Source organism: Chanos chanos, chromosome 15 (genome assembly GCF_902362185.1).
Source record: "Chanos chanos chromosome 15, fChaCha1.1, whole genome shotgun sequence".
Taxonomy (NCBI): domain Eukaryota; kingdom Metazoa; phylum Chordata; class Actinopteri; order Gonorynchiformes; family Chanidae; genus Chanos; species Chanos chanos.
In genome coordinates this window covers 4,954,947-4,977,446 of record NC_044509.1, presented here as the reverse complement: position 1 = coordinate 4,977,446, position 22,500 = coordinate 4,954,947, and the positions used below count along the sequence as shown (strand labels likewise).

Below are 22,500 nucleotides of genomic sequence, written 5' to 3'. Positions count from 1 at the left end.
GTTACTTTTTCCTGAGGGTCTGAGTGTTTTTCTCTTCTCTAGGCCACCGGGTTGCCTGAATTTTATCGACCACATTGTGGGAAACCAGCCAGACGACGAAATGGTGCCGATATCGGACTGGTAAGGTTTACCACAGGTTCACATTAGTCAATGACTAACGAAAAAAAGGAAAAACAGATCAATGAGATTAATCCCTGGGAAAAAAAAGTTTCACCATTTACTCACTCAAAGACAATGACTCAGACAATGCACCATGGACCTGAGAAAAATACAGATTGGATTGTTGATGAAAATTAATACTTTGACAGAATTTCCTCAGAGCAGAGTATGACTTAATGAGGAAGAGATCAGTAAATATGACATGGTTATCCGTCTGCTTTGATGATCTCCCAAGGGTTTTTTTCGCCTAAACTTCACGTTGTAAATCCTTCTCTCTCTCTCTCTCTCTCTCTCTTTCTCTCTCTCTCTCTCTCGCGCTCTCTTTTTTCACTCTCTCTCTCTCTCTCACTCTCGTTTTCACTCTCTCTCTCTTTTTCTATCACTCTATCTCTCTCTCTCTCCCATGCTCTCTCGCTGTCTCTCCTTCTCTCTCTCTCTCCCATGCTCTCTCGCTGTCTCTCTCTCGCACTCTCTTTTTTCACTCTCTCTCTCTCTCTCTCTCTCTCTCTCTCTCTCTCTCTCGCTCTCTCTCTCTCTCGCGCTCTCTTTTTTCACTCTCTCTCTCTCTCACTCTCTTTTTCACTCTCTCTCTCTCTTTTTCTATTACTCTCTCTCTCTCTCTCTCTCTCTCTCTCGCTGTCTCTCTCTCTCTCTCTCTCTCTCTCTCTCTCTCTGTCTCTCTCTCTCTCTCTCTCTCTCTCTCTCTCTGTTTCAGGTACCAGAAGTGTCTCATGTTTCACAGGTTCTGGTCTATAGACGACAAGCAGATCCACACACAGTACAGCGCTCTTAGATCCATCGTGGTCACCAACTACGAGGAGACCATTAAAATGCCCATCAACGAACCCGCCCCAGGGAAGAAAAAATCACAAATCCAGGTAAAGCCCCCCCCGCACCCCTGAAACCTTAAATAAGAAGAGCATATTTATTTTGACCTGGGAGTGGATGTGTCTGTTAATGTGTATTGATAGAGGTGGGTTGTTTGACAAGCATGACGGGTTCTCTTTATTTAAACAGGAGTATGTGGACTATAACGGCGGCCCTGGGGTTCAGCATATCGCCCTAAACACATCAAACATCATCCAAGCCGTGAGTCAGACAAGCCCTAGACAAGAACTGGAAACACTAAAGTCAGCAGTATGACTTAGAACTGGCCTTAATGTTCAGGCTCAGTTATATCAAATTAGTAATTATTTTGCAGCAAGTGTGACAGGAACTATAGCAAGACTATAGAACCATAGCTTCAGCTATCACAGTCGGGGGGTTTTTTTGGTTGTTGTTTGTTTGTTTGTTTGTTTGTTTTAGTCCTTAATCTTTGATTTAACCATTGAGACAGATCGTGAACCTCAGGGCCAGGGGAATGGAGTTTCTGTCTGCTCCTGACACGTACTACGACAGTCTGAGAGAGAAGCTGAAAACAGCCAAGATCAAAGTGAAGGAAGACCTCAACACACTGCAGGTGGGCTTTGGCATAAAGAGCCACACGCATTGTGTACTTTTTTTTTTTTTCCTTTTTCCTTTGACCCTCACTGCATAGATTTGAATAGGCATGCATAATCACTGCATCGCTACGGTAACAGAGTCTGAGTGCACAGACATACTGCAGTTATTACATTTGAATCACCTCTATATTTTCAACAATAATTTGCGCTAATTATTTCAAAACTGAAAAAAAAAAAACCCACACTGATACATGTATAAAGTATAACAAAGGAGTTCTGTTGCTCATTCTGTTTAGTATTAATGGAAAGTTGAGGTTGAAGAATGGTAACTGTCATCTCGTTTTCTTGTTCTTTCGTCTGGGCTCTCCCCTTTTTAACGTGTGTGATCAGGAGCTGAAAATCTTAGTGGACTTTGATGATAAGGGCTATCTGCTCCAAATCTTCACCAAACCCGTCCAGGATCGACCCACCCTCTTCCTGGAGGTCATTCAGAGGAACAACCATTTCGTGAGTGTCTCAGAAACAGAAAGGGATGAAAAAGGATGAAGAGGGGTAAACCTGTAAAACTGATAGTGAGTGTATAATCTAGTTAGGCAACAATAATTCAGCATTAGAGCATTAGAGTATTTTTCATACTGGTTGACTCGGAGTGTTTCGGAAGTCCAAGTCTACTCTCTGACAACAGCGCGAGGTGTATATTTGCATAATATTTTTTATTATTGCCTGAGGAGTTTAGATACATTTTGGCAAAAATTTCTCACTGACAGCATTAACATATCAAAGTACATTCTAAGGAACATCTTTCAAACGTTAACCGCCTGATATTCTCAAATTCATTAACCTTCCAGCTTCTAAATCATAAACCGTGCGTAAACCATGCATCAGTCATCACATCGTGAGTTATAATCCGTCCAAAACTGGTTATGACACAATCAAGTATGACTTAATTATCGACTTGTCACAACAATAGTCACAACAGTAAATCTTGTTTGGTCTCTGCGAGCGCATATGTCAGAGCTCATCTCAGCCAGTGGCATAAACTTAGGAGGAAAGACTATTCAATGCCCTTTAAGTAATATCAGACTTTAGTGTTGAGCTAAACGCAGTGAGCTGGGAGTGAACTCCGTGAACTCTGTGTCCACTCATTTCTCAATGCAGAGTCAGTCCACCCATAGTTCATTTTGTTTTTATGAGTACGCTCCTGTGCTTCAAAAGCTGTATAATTTACTGTGTAAATTACAACAGAACTTGTTTGAAGTTTATGACCACTACAATAACTGGTAAATGGGGAGATCTATTTATAATACAAACATATTTTGCGGACCTCACGGAGGCGGTGAGACCTCCCTAAAGCCAAGGCGCTGAATAGACACATTATCACTTTTTTCAACACCATTGAAAGACACATAGAACGGCCTTGGTTGAGTGATCTTTAACAGGATGTTAGCTGCCTGTTGGTACTGGTTCTCTTTGTAACCAGAGGGGCTTTTTCTGCCAGCATTTATTTTGTAAGAGGAAAAGGAAATACCTCAGATAGGGCAATTCTGGCATAACCACACCAAAGGGATTGCTTACATTTAAAGAAGAACACACACACACACACACACACACACACACACTCTGCCTTTTATCTTGTCATTCATAATGTCTCTAGCTAATCTCTTTGTAACTTAGAACCTGTTCCACACAAAAAAAAAGTCCAAAAATGCACTAGGTTAACAAGGCTATAATGCATTCTCAGTCCACTACCTCACACAGACACAGGTGAAAACTCAAACCCTGCTTTACCGTAGCAAAATGTATGGATAACACAGGCAGGGAATGCACTGTTGCAATGTTAAAGGTGTATAAATCGTACATAACGTTGTTTTTTTTTTTTTAAATTGTTTTGTGTAATTTTTCTCAGGGCTTTGGGGCAGGGAACTTCAAATCTCTGTTTGAGGCTATCGAGAAGGATCAGGACGCTAGGGGCAATCTCACAGCCCTGACATCAGATGGAAACCTAAAGGCTTTTCGCTAAAACAAAACAAAAACCAAAAAAAGCTCCACCCACAGTGTCCCTGCAATACACAAATATGTCAGAAACAAATACATGTTTACCTCTTCAGTTACAGTTCAATGCATCGTCAGTTCTAAAACACATGTATGCAAGCATGCATGCATGCGCACACACCAACACACTCACAAATACACACCTCACATTTAAACTCATGCTATATTCCTCCTGAGAACATAAGCTACACTTCAGTATCATCTAGTTATGTGCCGACATACAGCTCTAGACTTTTCTGGTGGGACTCCAACCCAAGACGAAGATTCAATAAAGCCATCCTTACGAGACCAACAATGAACAGAAGTGAGTTTGCTTACTTATGTTTTCCCCACTCAGTTATGACTTGCCAAACGCGCCAATAGTCCTTGTTCGTAAGAGAAAGATCTACAAAGTTATTTTGCCGTCGATCGTTGGCAGTGGCTGTCTTTGACTTGGAAAGGACAGACTGTTTACGACAGAAAGCAAACAGCTTGGACTGGCAGTGCCTCCAGATGTCTGGCCATGGTTTTGTAAGGCAGGTAACCATTGTCCCCAATTAGTTATTAATTAATAACAGAGAACCACAGCAATCATGACATTATCACACACGCACAGTCGCGACCAACCATATGGACTGATCATGGAGTGACCATCAAACATAATAAAATTATCATAAAATGTATGACCTTTATTATAAATAATAAGGCCAGTGGACTTTAAAGCCTGGTTTCATGTCAGAAAGAAAAGAAGTGTACAAACGTCTCATTGCGTAACACTGTTTAGTAAACAGGTAAACAAATTTTAACTTCTTCTTCAAAAGAGTCATTTGTGGTGGAAATGGTGTAATTAGCTGAGGTATCTCAATGAGCAGCAGGTAAAATATCTGTTTAAATCTAGATCTTAATTAGATGTCTCTGTTGGAATCTGCATTAAACAGCAAAACATGGTTTAAAAAAAGAAATCGTAGTTCTCAGTTGATGAAAAAAAAAACATTCTCAGTTGTTTTCTTTTTTTTTTATTTCAAAATAATTTATTTTGTACGTAATTGGAATGATGTCAGGTTGATACATCTATGATGGCAGGCTTAAATTTCATATCTTTACAGATATCATTCCAAAAATGAGAAAATAACATTTTCATTTTCTCAAACCTGGACAAAACAAAACAAAAAAACGGATAAATATATTAGTAAATAAATATATTATTGACATAACCAAGTTGAAATGCTCTATTATATATAAAATACAACACTTTCTCTTAGTTCACTTTCTTTCTTTCTTTCTTTATACACAAAGTATCGAAAATATATTGGCATGTCCCTTCGATTTCCGGAGGGCTTTTTTTTTTTCTTTTCTTTTTTTTTTGCTCTATTAGAAAAAAGGCAGTTTCAGCTCATTCTTAATTAAAACCAAAACAAACAATCCAAAAGAAAAAAAAAACCAAAGAAACAAAACAAAACAAAAATAAACAGAGGGGACCCAGAGGAGATAAAATCGCCCCAAATGTGTGGTGATATTTTATTGATTCTTAATGAAATGTTCTTGTTGTGCTAGCGATGTGCTGTTGTTGTTTTTGTTTGTTTGATTTGAATGCTTCTTTCTTTTTTTTTTGTCCTCCAGGCCAAAGTGCTGTCTGTAGTACGAATATTCTTATCATAAAAAAAACCTTTGAGACGCTATATGAGTGTGTCAGCAACAAAGAAGTGCATCATAACCATCCTCTTTCAGGGATAACATATCTGATGTTTAATTATTTTTAAAAAATGTGTTTATAGTTTAAGAAATTTACTGTAAATCTGTCACACGATTGTCTTATTTTCTGAAGGACAAATAGGCACTTGTAACACTATAAACTTTTGTTTTCTGCTTAGTTTGTCTTTTTTTTTATTCATTTTGTTGAAAGGCCACAGAGACAACCCAGAGCATATGGTAACATTTTCTTTGGTTCCCCTATTTAAGTGTTGCTAACTGCTTTAACAGGACTGACAAAAGCTAATTAAGACTGTGTTTCATGTGGGCATTTTGCTGTGCTTCTGGGGACGCACAGACTACCGTCATTTACAGCGATGAATTTTATTTATTTACTTATTGCTTATGCGCTAAGCTTCCCGACGACTCACATTCACATTAGTCTGATTTTCGGCAAATCAAAAAGCTATGCTTGAGACGGGGAAGACGTTCTGAACCCAAACAAACAAACAAACAAACAAACAAACAAATCTATACTGCTTGAGCACCACTAGTGGGGAAAAAAAAGTCAGGGAGACACCAAGAGTATGTGAGCAAGTCTGATGTGGGGTCACAGTTCGGAGGATTTAAGCCTCTGGCCACTCAAGCATTTGACCTTGAGGTACTACAAAAAAAACAAAAAGAAAAACAAAACAAAACAAAACAAAAAAAAAACATTTGGGGCATTTAATGCGGTAATCTAGACAATGACTTAAGCAACCTGGCAGTCGACACAGCTGTTAGCCTTCTTGCTGTAAAAGAACACTACAAAACAAAACAAAACAAAACAAAAAAAACAGGTAAATTGTAATCATCAAGTAAAAAAAAAATATTGGAGAAATCCCCTAAAATATTCCAATCAGCAGCCTGTGTCGCTGCACCACATTTCCAGTGTTTTGTCATTGTTTTCAGGGTTTTATTATTACCATGACATATTTTTTTTCTTTTTTTTTTTAAAAAAAAAGGGATATATCTCCTTTAAGACCGAAGTCAACACAAATTGCTATAGTGAATGTGTCTATGATGAATGTATAGTACCATGCTTTCATTGAATATAAAATTTGAAGTCCACATAACTGGTTTGTGGCTCTCAAGTTATCTGAGGGTAGTTGAACATGGCTTTACACATTGAAATTAAAATAAAGTAACTATACAGAGAAATAAAGTAAAAAAAAAAAAAAAATCTTCATGTGTTGTAAATGCAAAATCATGAAGGAGCACCGTTGTAGAGCTTGAATGCTGGCTACGTCTCTTGAAATGACAAAGTCTTAGATTGAGAATACATTGAAGAGTCTTTTTAGTGGATCATGGATGAGGTAAGGGGTGAAGGGGGTTTGTGGGTAATGTAGTCCTTCGTTAGCTGCTGCTATACTCCCACTGTGGGTTAATGTACAGGCTGCCCACAGCAGGTCCCCGTTTCTCCAATTTCAACACTCAGAGATTAAAAATAATGAAGTACTCAGGAAAAAAGAAGGACCATAGCAGAAGTAGTTTAAAAAAATAAACTAAAACAAAAATTCCCCAAGCATTTTCAGTCTGTTTGTTTGATCTATGATAAAAATAAAACAGAAAACAAAACAAAAAAATGACAGCTGCCTTTAAAAAAAACATGAACTAGCTCATGACCCAGGCCCCAGTGACCTCTGAACTGAAAGTACTCCCTTCTGAGTAAAGTTTACTTAAAGTTAATCTCCCTATCTCTGCTCTGGGTAATAGCTATCTGAGTGAAAGGAAAACTGTTCCATTTCACTAACTGGGCATTTCTGATTGGCAATCTGAGGTAGGTTGAAGAGAGAGAGAGAGAGAGAGAGTGAGAGAGAAAGAGAGTGAGAGAGAAGGAGAGACAGAGAAAGAGATAAAGACACTTCATAGCTGGTTGGAAAGTGAATGTGGTCATGGCTGCATTACATCACGCCTAAGATGACATCATAACTGTAAGAAACCACAGCCGTTGTGTGGTGCTGATAACATCCAGGCAGAGCAGTGAGGTCACTGAATGCAGAATGCATTCTGGAACACGGGAATCTGCAGGCACTGCTGGCTGAAATTCTACATCAAGGGACTTCAGCAGTGTACAAGTCATATACGGGCCATTGTCGGCAGTGTATGAGGGTATAATAGATGTAGTGTTCCCCTCTTTTTTTTTCCTGGGGGGGGGTTTGTGTGTCTTTTCAGCTCTTATCTTATAAGAGGGCGTAGACATGTTTGTGAAGACTGAAAATTGGAAGTAGGTCTGTACTAACCCTGATGAGAGGTCACTGAGGAATTCTTGAACTTGTTTTAAAACAGTATTGTACAGTTCCCATGATTTACAGAAAAAAAGAATTTAGTGAAATACACTTAAATCAAATGTTTTGTCTGCATCACCCAGTACATGGTGGAAATTGAAAATGTTGGTGATTCATGAGTTTGCTCAATTTGTTGGTGATTTAAGTGTTTGATGAATTTCTTATTCACATTTCGACATCCTACATCGTACCTGAGAAGTACAAATAATCATTAATTCCAATTTTTATTATCGCTGAGGGCCTAACTTTGGATTTATTCATGATTGTTTACCAATATCTTTGAACTGCATCACATACAAATTATATTCTTAAGAACATAATTCTTTATACTTAAGAACAACTACATTAATAGTGCTATAAATAGAAACACATAGTTTATCATCCATTTAGAGCTCTTCAGAAGACCTCTGGTAAAGCTGAATTGTGGGGACTGGGGCATTCTGGGAAATGTAGTCTGAATGAAGAGGTGGAATTATTTGGAAGACATTGTGACTGAAGGCAGTGAAACAGAGAGAGAAAGACAGGGAGATGAGTTTGTCCATTTCGGCTCTCTTGTAGCAGCGTGAGGTTGGGGATGGAGAGAGTTCTTACAGACCAGACTCCTCTTCTGATCCTGTCAAGGAGGTCAGAGAGAGAAAAAGAAAAGTACCTCCTTTTTAGAATCTCCTTTTTGAGAATGGACAATTACACAGTCACGTACAAAAGAAGTTGAGTTTGTGGTTTAAGAAGAAAAAAAAGTTAAGAACAGCTATAAGTTAAGTAACTCAAAGGCAAAGAGTTGCAATACAGTTATACTGTCATATATCTTATGACAGCAAGGAGAAAATATCAAGTTGGGATGCACAACCTTGAGACTGTAAGTGTTTTGGACTTTATTACTACCCGCTGTTCCATGTCACTGATTAGGCTGGGAATGTACATGCATGAGTAGAAATCTAAAGTAAAAACTGGCCTCTGATTGTTCTGTGTGGTCAAAAGGTGGCAGCAACCCAGCTCTTGAAGACCAGAACCAAGCACCCTTGACGTGGACATCAAGTACAACTATGGTGGATTTTATCCTCCTTTCCTCTCAATATGAAATCACCAATTTCCTGCACCATGTCAAAATCGCTGCCATGGTATGACCTCTACATAACTCTGGGAGGGCAAAGACTAGTGCATGCTTCATTTGAAAGATGCGAACCCAGGCACTGTATCTCTCCACCAGCCCAGCTTACAAGGGGCTCCGGGGTGATGTAACATGCAAGGGTGTAAGTGCCATATTGACGACAAGAGTCACTATCGTATGGTGATTATATAAAGGGCATACACTGTCTGCCTGACCCTTCCAGAATGCGAAAAGTTGTGTTTCTTGTAATGTCCAACCCAGGCTCAAAAGTGTTATCCCATGGCTACAACTACAGCTTTAAGCCTCAAAACATGGACTTGGAATTTATACTCACCCTGATTGTTGTGTAAGCTTTGACAGTAAAGACAGACATCCATGGGAAGTTCATGTCCTGGGCTGTGATGGGCCCTGCACAGTGGCCTGTCCAATGGGGAACCAGGGCCCAGGAGCTGAGGCTCAGAGTGGGCCTGCTGGACCCGCCTTTGCCACACTATGTGTGGGCCACCACAACAAGGCCAGTCCCCCATACCCCCAGAGTCAAGGATAAGGGGTACAGGCAGCAGGGTGGGCGCCATGTCCGGAGGCTGGCAGCAGTAGCCCCCTGAGCTCTGCCCGTAGTGGATGTGGATGCTACAGTCGTCCTGTAGGTCCAGGTTCTGATGGAAGTGCACAGACGGCGGGGCCACAGAACCTTCCAGGCTGCAGGTGCCCACTTTTCGCCGGTGCGGCCTGCCGGGGCCTTGATGGCAGCAAGGCGTGGATGAGCGGAGGGCAGGATGTGGGGGGGCGTCCGTGTCCTTGTCCTGCCCCTCAGTTCCACTCTGACTTGCCCTGTCCAAGGGCTCTGTTTTGGGGCAGTGGCAGGAGCTGTGATTTAGCTGGCACCCCGGTGAGTCTTTATCCACAGCCGGGGCGGAGCCAGAGGCTGCTCCAGGCACCTGCTCCTCATCAGACCCACGGCCTGGCCCCTGACTGTGCTCCCCCTCATCGTAGTAATGGTGCCGGTGACTGTGATAGTGGACGTGACTGAACACTGGAGGTTGCTGCTGCTCCTCAGGGCACACAGCTCCACCTATAGTTCCACCCACACCTCCCCCTGCAACGCGGTTCATGACCGAGTCTAACGATCGAGGTCTGGCAGTAGCCTCCAGACTGTCCCTACGAAGAGGCCTGCCAGGCCCACAGTACACAAACGGATCGTAGTCACTGCTGAGGGAACTGCGGAAGGTGGAACAGCTGCCGTAGACGCCTTGCAGACTCACGTCCGTGCAGTTCAGGACAGAGTCGCTGGACGAACCGTGACAAGGCCCTGAGCTTGAGTCGCTTGCCGGCCCATCCGCTAGATATCCGCTCCGCTCCGTCCGGTAACTCCCCCCGGAGCAGCTGCCATCTTCCTGGCGACCGTGCGAGCCCCCGCCAGCGCGGGCAGCCTGCAGGGAAGCAGGGTTTGCGGAGGTAGAGTGGTGTAGACGGGAACTCGAGGCACTGCGCGTAGCGGGGCAACGGTATCCACGACAGGCACGACGGGCAGGATAATGAGAGGCACCCAAGTGTCCGGTGCTCCGGCAACCATGCCCACCGCTTGCCCGGTGAGTCCGGTTGTGATGCCCATCTGGGGCAAGGTGGTATCCGCAGCCAGACCTACTGGGAAGGCAGCGGAGGGTATGAGGTTGAATGGAAGAGGATCCACTGTAGTTGCCCAGCTGAGGGTAAGGCCCAGAAGGGCTTCTTGGGTAATGGGGCCGCATGGAGAAAGGGATGGGATGCTGAGAGTAGGCATGGCTGACCGGGTAGTGGTGAGGGTGTAGGAATGCCTGACTGTGCTCGGGTGGAGGAGGCAGACGATTTCTCTGAGGCTGCCGCGAGGTCAGCTCCGCCCCTGCGAAACACGGGGACTGGTCAGAGCTCACAGGAAACACAACCATTTTAGACAGGACGAAAACTGCCAAACAACCACGGTGTTATGGGGGAAACTACAATCACAACACTGATTACTACAACTACCGTGACATAACCACGTGTGTCCCCTTTCACTATCCCATAAAGCCCCTTCCCCGTGGGAGTTACCCATTATGTTGTGCATGCAGAGAGGACAGGTGCGATGCTGCAGTAGCCAGGGGTCCACACACTCCTTATGGAACTCATGAGCACAGGAAATGATCCTCAGGTCCTGAGAGAGAGAGAGAGAGAGAGGGAGAGAGAGAGAGGGATGGAAAAAAAACAGAGCCATTAGCATTGAAGTGTGTCTTTTCATAGGCACTTCCAGCTCTAACACACCTGTGTTTACTAACTAAATTCTTCCTTTTTCTTGTAACTGCTGTAAAACAAAACAAACCCCCCCCCCCCAAAAAAAAAACACATGGGTTGAAGAGTCATACTAAGTGTGCATTCATTTAATTTTATAAACATGTCCTCTCCACGTCAACAGCAATTATGAAAAAGACTTAAAGCACTTCTGGACGTCAACGGAATCGTAGGATTTATGGAAAAAGCGTGACAGACACAGTAGGAGGTTGGTGAACTCACTGGTCAACAAGTGTATGGCGGCTCTTTCCCTCTCACCACAAAGAAACACATACAGTCCCACACATCGCCTTATGCCAAGGCCTATAATGATAGTTTTGACAAGGAAATGTGCTGGTTGAGGTGCGTGTGGTTTGGTGGTGCTGTCCAGCGTGATGGACAGAGACTGAGGGTACAAAGCGTGAGCCAGGACAGAATGTCCACGGCCCGCCCAGACCGGACCGGACCTGCCGCGGCAGCGCCAGCGATATATCGGCTCACTCCCCTCCTTTTTCTCTCTCAGCTTTTTTTTTTGGGGTTCTTTGTGTAGAGTTCTCCCCTCCATCTGGTTTAACGTCAGTCGCCCTCCGACATCACGTTCTCTCGCCCTCTCTCGACCTTTCGTGCTCTCTCTTTTCTTTCCTCTAGCTTTCAAAGGATCACACCCAGCCTATTCTCTCTCTCTCTCTCTCTCTCTCTCTCTCTCTCTCTGTCCCCTCACCTGTCCATCCAGGAACTCCTCCAGGCAGATGGCACAGACAGGACTGGAGTTGGAGCTGCTGGCAGATCCCTGACCCCCGCCACGGGACCGCTGTGACCCCGAGCAGCCTTGAGAGCTGTACGTCCTGGTCTCCAGCCGGCTGATGGCGCGCATAGTCTGCTGGTGAACTGAATCCTGAATGAATGAATGAATGAATGAATACAACAGAGGTTTGAGCACTACACAAGAAGATCGTCATCTCTCTCTCTCTCTCTCTCTGTGTCTCTCTCTTTCTCTGTCTCTCTCTCTGTCTCTCTATTTTCTCAGGATTGTGTGGGGTTATCATTTGTGATAACCTTTAGTCTTTAGATGACCAGAAAGCCTCGACAAGAACAAAACATAACAGCGCTCCATGTCTTTCAGCAAAATTTATAAGTCCTCTTCCAGTCCTTGAGCTTAGTGATGACCTAATCTACAGTCTATAGGCATATAAAGCAGAGCAATGTATTTGTGGGTCAAACTGCACTGATGACAGCTGCAGGTCAGACTATAATACTGGTCCATCAGTATATAGTACAGAGGAGTTATACTGACATAATGCAGCAGGATCAGAGACCTAGTTGATGTAAACTGAGGTGCTTTCTGTAATGCTGTCTGTATCTTCGGGGTAGAGGAAGAGATTGTTCTGTGTTCGTGAAGGGATGAAGGATGTGGGGTATTACCCAGGTTCTGTTTGACCTGCAGCGGAACCGGAAGGCAAAGATCATGACTATGGCCAGAACAGCCAACACCACCGTCAACAGGATCCCTACATCATAGGGAGGCTGAAGAGAGAGGGAGGAGAAAGACAGAGAAACCAAATAATAAAGCATATAAGTGTGCACACAGAACGCAACTCTGCAGTTCATGTCCAACTCTGAACATACAAATTTGAGAATGAAACAGATGTGTGTGTGTGTGTGTGTGTGTGTGTATGTGTGTGTGTGTGTGTGTGTGCACGCGCGCGCACTCACCCATTTGGGTGACTCCATCATGATATCAATGTGCACAATAGCCTCCTCATTCTTGTTGACCAGGCCCATGAGTTCCTCAGCATTGGCACCCTCCACCAGGACCACTGGCTTGGGCAGAGAGAAGGCTTCCCGCAGCTGGACGACACACGTGGAGAACAAAACCGACGAAGGAAAAAAATTTCAGGATTTCATATTTGACATCATTACAGTTTTATCTTTGCATCAGTTCAAAGGTAAATCTATCCATCCATCCATCTATCGATTCATCTATCCAACCATCCATTTATCTATCCATTTATCCATACGTCCCAAGTTTTTCTCACCTGATGAGCAGCTGTGGCATCATCAGAGACATCAAAGATGATTGCCTCAGCTCCTCTCTGCAGAGCCAGCCGAGCCTTAGAGAGAGAGAGAGAGAGAAATGAGTGTGTGAGTATGTTTTAGGGAGAGAAAAAGACGGTAAGAATACTTGTGTACATGAATTCGTAAATTGTAAATGTATGCGCAGATGTGTGTGTGTGTGTGTGTGTGTGTGTGTGTGTGTGCGAAAGTGAGAGCGGAAATGGGGGAAGACTGCATGGAAAGTCTTCTCAGTGCAAAGTCAAAGGCCTGCTGAGAAACACTTGTTTTCAATATGTGAACCAGCTCAGGCCACTAGAGGGCAGTCTAATCTCATCTAAAAACAACAGAGTGGGCAAAGGGCACTAACCTCATGGGGCCTTGTGTGTAGGAGCATATGTGTCTGTTTGAATTAACTGGCAAAGTCTTTTTTTTTTTAATTTTTTGACAAAGTAGAGAAGAACAACTACAAAAAAGTTTCATAATAGAGTTTCATGCAGTTGTTGCAACATTTCATTTTCAAAATTCAAGGTTTCTTTTTGTGTTGTTTGTTTGTTTTAAATAACAAGGGCAACACAGTTACAGCCAAATACACCTAATCATGTTAAAAGGTCCACAGAGCAGGAACTAACTAATGAAAGTGTGGCACTGACACGCATACACACTGAAATCACACACACACCCACATACACACTGAAATCACACACACACGCACATACACACTGAAATCACAAATACACGCACATATACAATGAAATCACACACACACGCACATACACACTGAAATCACACACACACACATGCACACATGCACACACACACACACACACACACACACACTTTGACAGAGTCACGCTCATGAAGACATCAGTCAGCAGTGCCATTTATCAACAGTTAATGAGCAAACATCCAGAGGCGGCAGAGCCATTGAACTGAGATCACACTTTAACACCACAGAGACAGCAGAAAGAGAGAGGTGACTTATGACCTTACATAAACAGTTGTTTCCTCTCATTGTGTGTATACACACACACACACACACACACACACAGTCATACAACCTCTCCCTCCTGGAGGGGGTTATCATTCACAGGGTAAACTGAGTGTAAAAAAACTCAAAGGTTATTGTATAGACCGCAGCTGACAGCAGTTGATTTGTCAAGCGAAATGACACTTTGGGAGGATTCTAATGAACAAGTAAACCATATGTTATGGTGCCATATGTGCTTACAAACACAGTTACTGTAGTAATTCTGCATCCCCCCTGAAATTGCTGAGTATATAAAACAGATGACTTCTAATGATGAAGACTAACATAACAGGACAGAACACACATGTTTATATATATATATATATATATATATATATATATATATATAAAACCTACATGTGGACAGTATGGTGATTAAGCCAACACAGAACAGAGAGCGTCTGTTTTAGCCCGAAATAATGTACCTGCTGAATTGTTCCTTTTACTCTTTGCCATATTGCCCGGCTTTCAGAAAATCCCTTTACTTAAATATGTCGTCACTGATCACAGAAACCTCTCTCTCTCTCTTTCCTTCTTTCTCTCGATTTCTCTCAGGGGTTTTATGGGGTCAAAACCTCAGGGCTGTGTGACTTCCTACTGTGGAACCGCAGGGTCCATTTTGGGATCCTATTAAATAATATAATATGACATGCTTCTTATGTGGCTACAACATTACTAATCTTACACATCTCAAATGGACCTATGGCTCCAAGCAAAACAAATCGTAAGAGCGAGTTCTGCTGCAGTAAAAAGCCTCTTACTCTCTTCTCATGATTTTCCCAAGCCTACCGAAATACACAGCCATACAGACCTGCAAACAATATCACTGGCACATATATGTTTTACACACACACACACACACACACACACACACACATATGTATGTACGTACGTATGTATGTATGTATGTACGTATTTAAAATACATTTTTATGTTTTAATGATGATTAAAAATTGGTTTCTTTACAGTTGGCAAAAACAGACAGATGATATCTGTGACCTGTCTCAGAGATGATATGAGTTATAATCATATTAATGTTTTTTTTTTGTTTGTTTGTTTGGTTGGTTGGTTTTTCATGTGCTGAAATATAGTTGTTGGAGCAGAAAGCTTTTATCAGAGTCGTTTTTACAGTGAGAACAGGGTGGTGAAAAGGTGAAGCTCTCTCCTCAGGATTGATCAGTTTGTTGTTCACTCTAAACAGACACTTAGAGTAGATTGATGAATCCACAGCCAATCGTCACACGTAAACCATGTCTGAGAATCTTGACTCTTGACTCCTGTGAAAATTGTACTTGTCTTTTTTTTTTTCCCTGCTGATCTGGAGGAGGAGTAGAAATGTCCCCTCAAGGAATTTGTAAACCCCCAGTGCCTCCCCTGTTCAACAAACAACTGGCAGGGCCTGAAGTGGCAGAGGATCAGGGGAAAACACACACACACGCACACGCACGCGCACACACACGCGCACACACACACACACACACACTCACACACACATACGCACACACACACACAAACACACACGCACGCACACACACACAGGCACATACACACACACACACGCACACACTAACACACACGCGCACGCACACACACACGCACGCACGCACGCGCACACACACACTAACACTAACACACACACACACACAGGTAAGAACTTGGCTCCAGAAAGGTGATAACCATTTCAAACTCTCTCTCTCTCTCTCTTTCCCTCTCTCTGTTCGACTGTGTGAAGTCTATTTCAGTCAGCAGTGGTGGGCTGGCAGAGATGCAGTGGAGTTTAGCAGGCTAATGAGAGGGTGTAGGCTGCAGTGCAGGCTGAGTTTCCACAGGCAGGAAGCCTGAAGCAGGCCTGTCATTTCCCTGTTAGCCCTTCTCTCTGGAGCTTTTTAACCAGCCTCCCACCCCCCCACAACTCCCTGCTACCAAACACACACAGAGCACACACGCACACGTGAGCGCACGCACACATACATGCGTACGTATAGAGAATAATGTTAGAAACAGGTGCAGGGTACAGGTTTGTGTATCCATAGGCTTTAGAATGACACGCTTGCACTTTCAAGTCATCGTAAGAAGTGAGAGAGATTGTATTGTATTAGACAGAGGTCAGGAAAACGGTTAAACTGTTAAATGTGGAGAAAAGTCGAGTTCAGACTGCCCTGCCAGACACACGAGTGACTACTGGGATCTTTATGAGGAGGTATGAAGATGGGTATATAGAAAGATCTGTGTGTGTGTGTGTGTGTGTGTGTGTGTTTGACTGCTGCCTGGCTGCTGACTGCTGATTGGCCGACTGAGGGGGAAGAGGTGGAGCTGCCGTGAGCACAGATTCCAGGCGGTTTGTTTGATGTGGGAGTGGTGGTAGGAGGACAGGTGTGTCAGGACAGGCAGACGCTGTGTTTTCTCTGAGAGAGTGAAACAGATAGGAACTGCTGTGTATGTGTGTGTGTGTGTGTGTGTTTGTGTGTGTGTGTGTGTGTGTGTGTGTGTGTGTATGTATGTGCGTATGTGTACATACAGGTGTGTCAGTAATGCAAGATTTCCCTTTCCCAGGCCTGTAAGCTTTAGCTGGTTCAAACCTATTACAAACTCAGTATGAATCAAGTTCAGACTAATTAGCATTAAAGAATGGAGTTTTGAACAAAGCCTGTGCCTATCACTCTCTCCTTTACAAACACAAACACACACACACACACACACACACACGCACGTACACACATACACATATACACACATACACGCAGATACATGCACGCACACACACACACGCACACACACACACACACACACCATTCCTCTTTCTCATTTTCTCCACCGTGACACAGATTTGAAATGCAAAGCCGAAGGTGACAGAGAGAGGCTGCAGTCATCTGATAGGCTGCGATTGTTCAAACACACATCAAAGAGCAGCCGGTGGCGTCGGGCCAGATACAGCTCTGACCTTCCACTTCAATGCCAGTCCTTCCCCTGACAGCCAGACACAGGGGAGAGAGAGACATGACCTTACAAAACAGGCCCTGACAAAACATACACACGTACACACACACACACACACACACACACACACAAAGACAGGGACAAACAGACACACATACACACACACACACACACACACACACACACACAAAGACAAGGATAAACACATACACATACACACAAACACAAAGTCAGGGATAAAAACACACACACACACACATATACACAGACACTAACACAGACATACACAGACAGCCACAGACACATATGGACAGGGATAAGCAAATAGCATCTGAAAATGTACATGTGTACACTTGCACGTATACACACGAACACAGCAAAACATAACAGCAGCTAAATGAGCTTTGTTTTTGTTTTCCTCATTTTTCCTTCTCATCTCCAAAATCCTTCATCAAGTCTTTCAAGTAAACAAGCTGTGAACAAGTTGTGAAAAGAAGCACATGGCTCTGTTTTTAGATGTTTACCCCACAAGAAAAAGTGAAGCAACTGATTACAAAGTCCAACAAATCATTTCCTTTGAACCACGTCTTTCTCCAGGCTATTCGATTGCACAGTTCATCATTCGATTGGCACAGTTCGTATCAGCAGAATGCAAAAAATAAAGCAAAAGTCAAAAAATGTTCACCCTTTCCAAAATGGTGGAGGGCCAGCTCATAAATTCACTTAAAATAACAAGAGCACCATGTTTGCTACACGTTTCCTTGACAAAAGACAAAACCACAACAGTGACAAAGTCTAAACCCCCGGTCCCGACTAAACCACAGCATTTGAATTCATTTCAGCAGGAGCACTGCCAATGACTGAACTTACCTATATTTATAAACAATTTATAAAAAGTCCGAGATTGTGTTTGCTATTTTTTATGTATCTGTCCCTGAACACAGTGAATCACCCTCTATGTTTATAAAAGTCGTTAAACAAATGATTTTGATGAGTCACACTTTAGTAACTAACAGAGTAAATCAAAAAAAAAAAAAAAAAAAGCTTAAGACTTAAGCGTGCTAACGGTCGGGGAAACAACAACACAATCGAGAGTTTAGCTTAGAGAGTACTTTCTGTCTCCCAGTCTACCAACCCTGCACGGCAGAATGGGAAGCCAATTAGAGTGGACTTCCTTTGCTTTCATGAAGGAGATAATGTTCCCGTTTTGATCCAACATCCTGTTAATTCATTAGACCTGTTAGAGAAACCCTCCCACACCCGTCTGACGACAGACAAAGCTTCGCTTTAAGCGTTTGCAAACACTCGGCTGGAAAACGTCACTCCTGCTCAAAGTTTTCTCAGCTTTACCACAATGCCCACTACTGTTAACCAGCCTCTGTTTAAACAGTTTTTCATTTTCACCATCTTTACTCTGGCAGCTCATTGTCTATATCAATATTTCTCCTTTTATAGTCCTGTCTGTACTCAACACTTTAATTTACGGTACTTTTACAACGGCTTCACTCAGATTCGTCCTACCCCCAAATGCCTTAAGTATCATTACTCTAGTTCTACTTCAAACAGCTAAAAATGACTCGACTTCTACTTCAGAATCATTTCATTTAGTCCAACAACGGATTATTTATGCTGTTCCTTTACACAGTCTTGACTCTAATTATTCAAAACCTTTCTAAACCTCCATTCCATACCTCTACCAATATCGTCATACCTTACTCAACCTCTACTCCGACATCCTTATGCTAAGCTTCAATGTCATCATCTTCATACTTTACTCAGTCGCTACTCCATCATCTTCACACCGTCCTGATCCTCCAACATCCTCATCTCTTACTATCTTAGAGTTTTATTCCATCATCTCCATACCTTGGTTTAACCTCTAATCAATCTTCATATCTCAACATTTACTCCACACCATACTCAACATTTACTCCAACATCCTCACACCTTATTCAGACTCTACTCCACCATGTACATATCTAACTCATCTTCTGCCTTATACCCACTTCGCTCAACCCATTTCTCCACTTCTACTTTTGCATTTCATGTCTTATTCTGCCAAACTCTTACAGTTTGTTCTCACTCAAGTTTTTTTTTTTAAGTTCTTTGATCACAGAAGGGCTGTTGAGCGAGACAGCATTTTGTTTTTTGGGGGTTTTTTTTCCCCCAAGGCCAGTGTGTTGTGCAGAGGGACAGGGGAGATGATATTCCAGCCTCTTTGGTGTGTCTTAACCGCCCCTCTCAAGGGCACAAGAGTTGAAGGTCAACCTGCAGCCGTCAGCTACAGTCGAAGAAATGTCATAAGACTTGGTTCTCCACCTGTGATCTGAGTCAGCACCCCTCCAGTTACTGAAAAAGCAGAACTCAAGACTCCTTCACCTACCATTATACATAATCTTCACTTCAACATCAAACAAATCATTAAGCCTCTTTCAAAACCCCCGAAACTCTTACTCAACGTTTCCAAGCGTCATTCAAACTCTTCTCCGACAGACCTCGCTCTTACTCACCCGTTCCAAGTTCTCATAGAGTATTTACTCTAATCTCTCACAGATGCAAAGCGTTTGCACTAGGAGGAAGTGTTGCCAGGGCTACCATGTCGGTCTCCCTGAGACTCTTGCGGGAGTGTTTGCCCAGGCTTGAGGCAAAGAGAGAAAGGAGAATATGAGCATGTGTTTGTGTGTTTGTGTGTGTGTGTGTGTGTGTGTGTGTGTGTGTTGTGTGTGTGTTGGGGTAGAGTGGGGAAATGCCTTTTTTTTTTTTTTTAGGGGAAGGTTTCACTTAATCTTCTGCTGGGCAGCATAAAACCCCTTCTGTGTGTACAGAGGCCCAGGTTCACAAGTCCCCGCATGCTGCCGGGAGAAAAACAGCGTTTGAGAATGCACGTCGGCAGCAGGGTTCACCACCTCCCTCAGAATACAAAGGCAGCCAAGCTGTGGCCTATGAAAATGCCACCATCTCATTCAGCTACCTGTCAACAGCACACACCCTACTGCTCTAATGGCAGGGCCATGGAAGAACCTGTGTTTGTGTGTGTTTGTGTGCGTGTTTGTGTGTGTGTGTGTGTGTGTGTGTGTGTTTGTGTGTGTGTGTGTGTGTGTGTGTGTGTGTGTGTGTGTGTGTGTGTGTGAGAGAGAGTTAGTGGGGATTTCTTATCACCGTGATAACGAGACTCTATTCCAGGAGTGAATCTTCCTCCCCATGCCTCAAAGAACACAGCGCTTTGAAGATGAGGAGAGGCAGCATTGGCTACGTCAGAGGAGAAATTTATCAAACTCTTGTCGATGTTCTCTCCCTCCCTCCCTCCCTCCCTCCAGCTTCCTTTCCTCTTCCAACAGGTCTCTCTCAGTCAAACACACACACTCTCTCTCTCTCTCTCTTCAGTCTTACCCTCACCTCTATCTCCCTCCCTCTTTCCCTCTCTCCCTCTCTTTCACTGTAGTAGTCTTTCACCACAGGGGTTTTTTGTGTTTACCTTTTGCAATCGATTCAGGAATCTGCGTGTTTTAAGCGGCTTTTAAGCGAGCTGGACGGCCGTTTTATTGTGTGAGAGGCACTGAGACACTCTGCTGAGAGAACCAGGAACGGCGCCCAGGAATCCGTCTTTTATGAGGACCGCGTTTCATGTGGTCTTTCGCAGCTCAAACACAGCCCAAACGGATGACATTCCCCTCAGCCCATTTCAGTGCATCTGTCTGGAGAAAAAGCCATCTCCCACACAGTGTGTGTGTGTGTGTTTGTGCCCTTTACAAAGCAGTCTAAACACACACTCTTTCTCACTTTGAACTTACTTTTTTATGACTCAAATGCTATGTTTATGACTTAAATGCTATGTTTATTTAGGAACCAATTTTTATTCAAAGAAGTAAACTTTGTCTAACTGTGTGCAGTCATAAGGTGAAAACAAAACCCTTTTAACAACTGCTAATGTGTGAAAACCCATTACGTAGTACAAAACACATCAGTAATGCAACTCCGCTAGATCCGTCATTCCTCAAGTCTATTGACTCATTTTATTTTCAGTAGGACTGACACAACATCCGTTTAAAACACAATCGCTCATTTACCCCTCTCTAACTGCTCTCGCTGTAAATCTCAGACAGCTTCGACCAACGGCAGGCATCCACTGTATTTCTGTCTACCACATAAGGATCTTTACACACAAATGTACTCATAGTTAGTGAAAGTATTACGTATTCATAACAAACAGACAGACAAAAGAAAAACAAACAGATAGAATGACTGACAAAATCAGTCAAAATATCAAATACCAAAGCCTCCAGTTACTGACGTCTGATCAAATTTATGCCTTTCCTTCCCAACCCAACAATGTTAACCTCACATCCCAACAACCTTTACTTTACAACTCAACAATGTCTACTCTACAACTCAACAACCCTCACTTTACAACTCAACAACATTTACTTTACAATGCAACAACCTTCACTTAACAATCCAATGTAATCATAGTTGGTGAGAGTATTACATATTCATAACAGACAGACAAAAGAAAAACAAACAGACAGAATGACTGACAAAATCAGTCAAAACATTAAATACCAAAGCCTCCAGTTACTGACGTCTGATCAAATGTATGCCTTAATTATACACAACTCCACAGCTCTCACTTCACATTTTATAAATCCACAGCCTTTCCTTCCCAACCCAACAATGTTAACCTCACATCCCAACAACCTTTACTTCCCAACCCAACAATGTTAACCTCACATCCCAACAACCTTTACTTTACAACTCAACAATGTCTACTTCACAACTCAACAACCTTCACTTTACAACTCAACAACATTCACTTTCCAACTCAACAATGTCTACTTTACAACTCAACAACCTTCACTTCACAACTCAACAATGTTTACTTCACAACTCAAAAATGTTTACTTCACAGCTCAACAACCACTTAACAATCCAACAACCTTCTCTCACTAACTTACCACTCCTCACTACAAGTTTAGTGCTTCAGGCTCTTCCTCTACCCTATTCCTTACCACCACCCTTCAACAATGCCCAAACTCCCCCAACCACGCCTACACCTCCACGGCATCCCCTCATCCATCCATCCATTCATTCATTCATTCATTCATTCATTCATTATCTCTCAGGCTCCTTCCATAGTCAGAGACAAGATCAAACCTGATCCAGAGAGGTATTTCTCACACCCACATCTTCAAATAGCACAGAATTACAGGATCAAAGGTATAATAATGGCCCTAATAAAATATTATGGTGAGGTGCCTCAGGGCTCAACATTGGGGCCAGGGCATTTTTATAACGGTATGCATCTGCAGAGTCTCCTCCACACAGAAAACATCCAGACAGAGTATTCAAAGTACTTAAAGTAAGTTTTAAGGCCATCTTTCATTTAATTGTGCTTCATCCAATGGCGCTTGGCTCTCGTAAGCCTTTTCAATCAACAAGCTTATT

The 22,500-nt window shown here is 42.9% G+C and overlaps 2 protein-coding genes across 2 annotated transcripts in view; one reads left to right on the top strand and one right to left on the bottom strand.

Annotated features, from left to right (window-relative positions):
• hpda (4-hydroxyphenylpyruvate dioxygenase a) overlaps positions 1 to 5,502 on the top strand; it is a 10,481-nt gene extending 4,979 nt beyond the window's left edge. Inside the window, exons 9-14 of the mRNA XM_030792533.1 lie at positions 43 to 120; positions 875 to 1,037; positions 1,177 to 1,248; positions 1,496 to 1,618; positions 1,992 to 2,108; positions 3,508 to 5,502. Coding sequence (XP_030648393.1) covers positions 43 to 120; positions 875 to 1,037; positions 1,177 to 1,248; positions 1,496 to 1,618; positions 1,992 to 2,108; positions 3,508 to 3,621 — 667 coding nt within the window. The 3' untranslated portion in view covers positions 3,622 to 5,502. The remainder of the gene's footprint in view (positions 1 to 42; positions 121 to 874; positions 1,038 to 1,176; positions 1,249 to 1,495; positions 1,619 to 1,991; positions 2,109 to 3,507) is intronic.
• Positions 5,503 to 7,519: 2,017 nt separating this feature from the next.
• The window catches only part of rnf43 (ring finger protein 43), an 88,287-nt gene continuing 73,306 nt past the window's right edge, over positions 7,520 to 22,500 (bottom strand). Inside the window, exons 3-9 of the mRNA XM_030792699.1 lie at positions 13,076 to 13,150; positions 12,753 to 12,887; positions 12,462 to 12,563; positions 11,761 to 11,934; positions 10,824 to 10,926; positions 9,091 to 10,635; positions 7,520 to 8,261 (exon numbers count right to left, since the gene is read on the bottom strand). Coding sequence (XP_030648559.1) covers positions 8,236 to 8,261; positions 9,091 to 10,635; positions 10,824 to 10,926; positions 11,761 to 11,934; positions 12,462 to 12,563; positions 12,753 to 12,887; positions 13,076 to 13,150 — 2,160 coding nt within the window. The 3' untranslated portion in view covers positions 7,520 to 8,235. The remainder of the gene's footprint in view (positions 8,262 to 9,090; positions 10,636 to 10,823; positions 10,927 to 11,760; positions 11,935 to 12,461; positions 12,564 to 12,752; positions 12,888 to 13,075; positions 13,151 to 22,500) is intronic.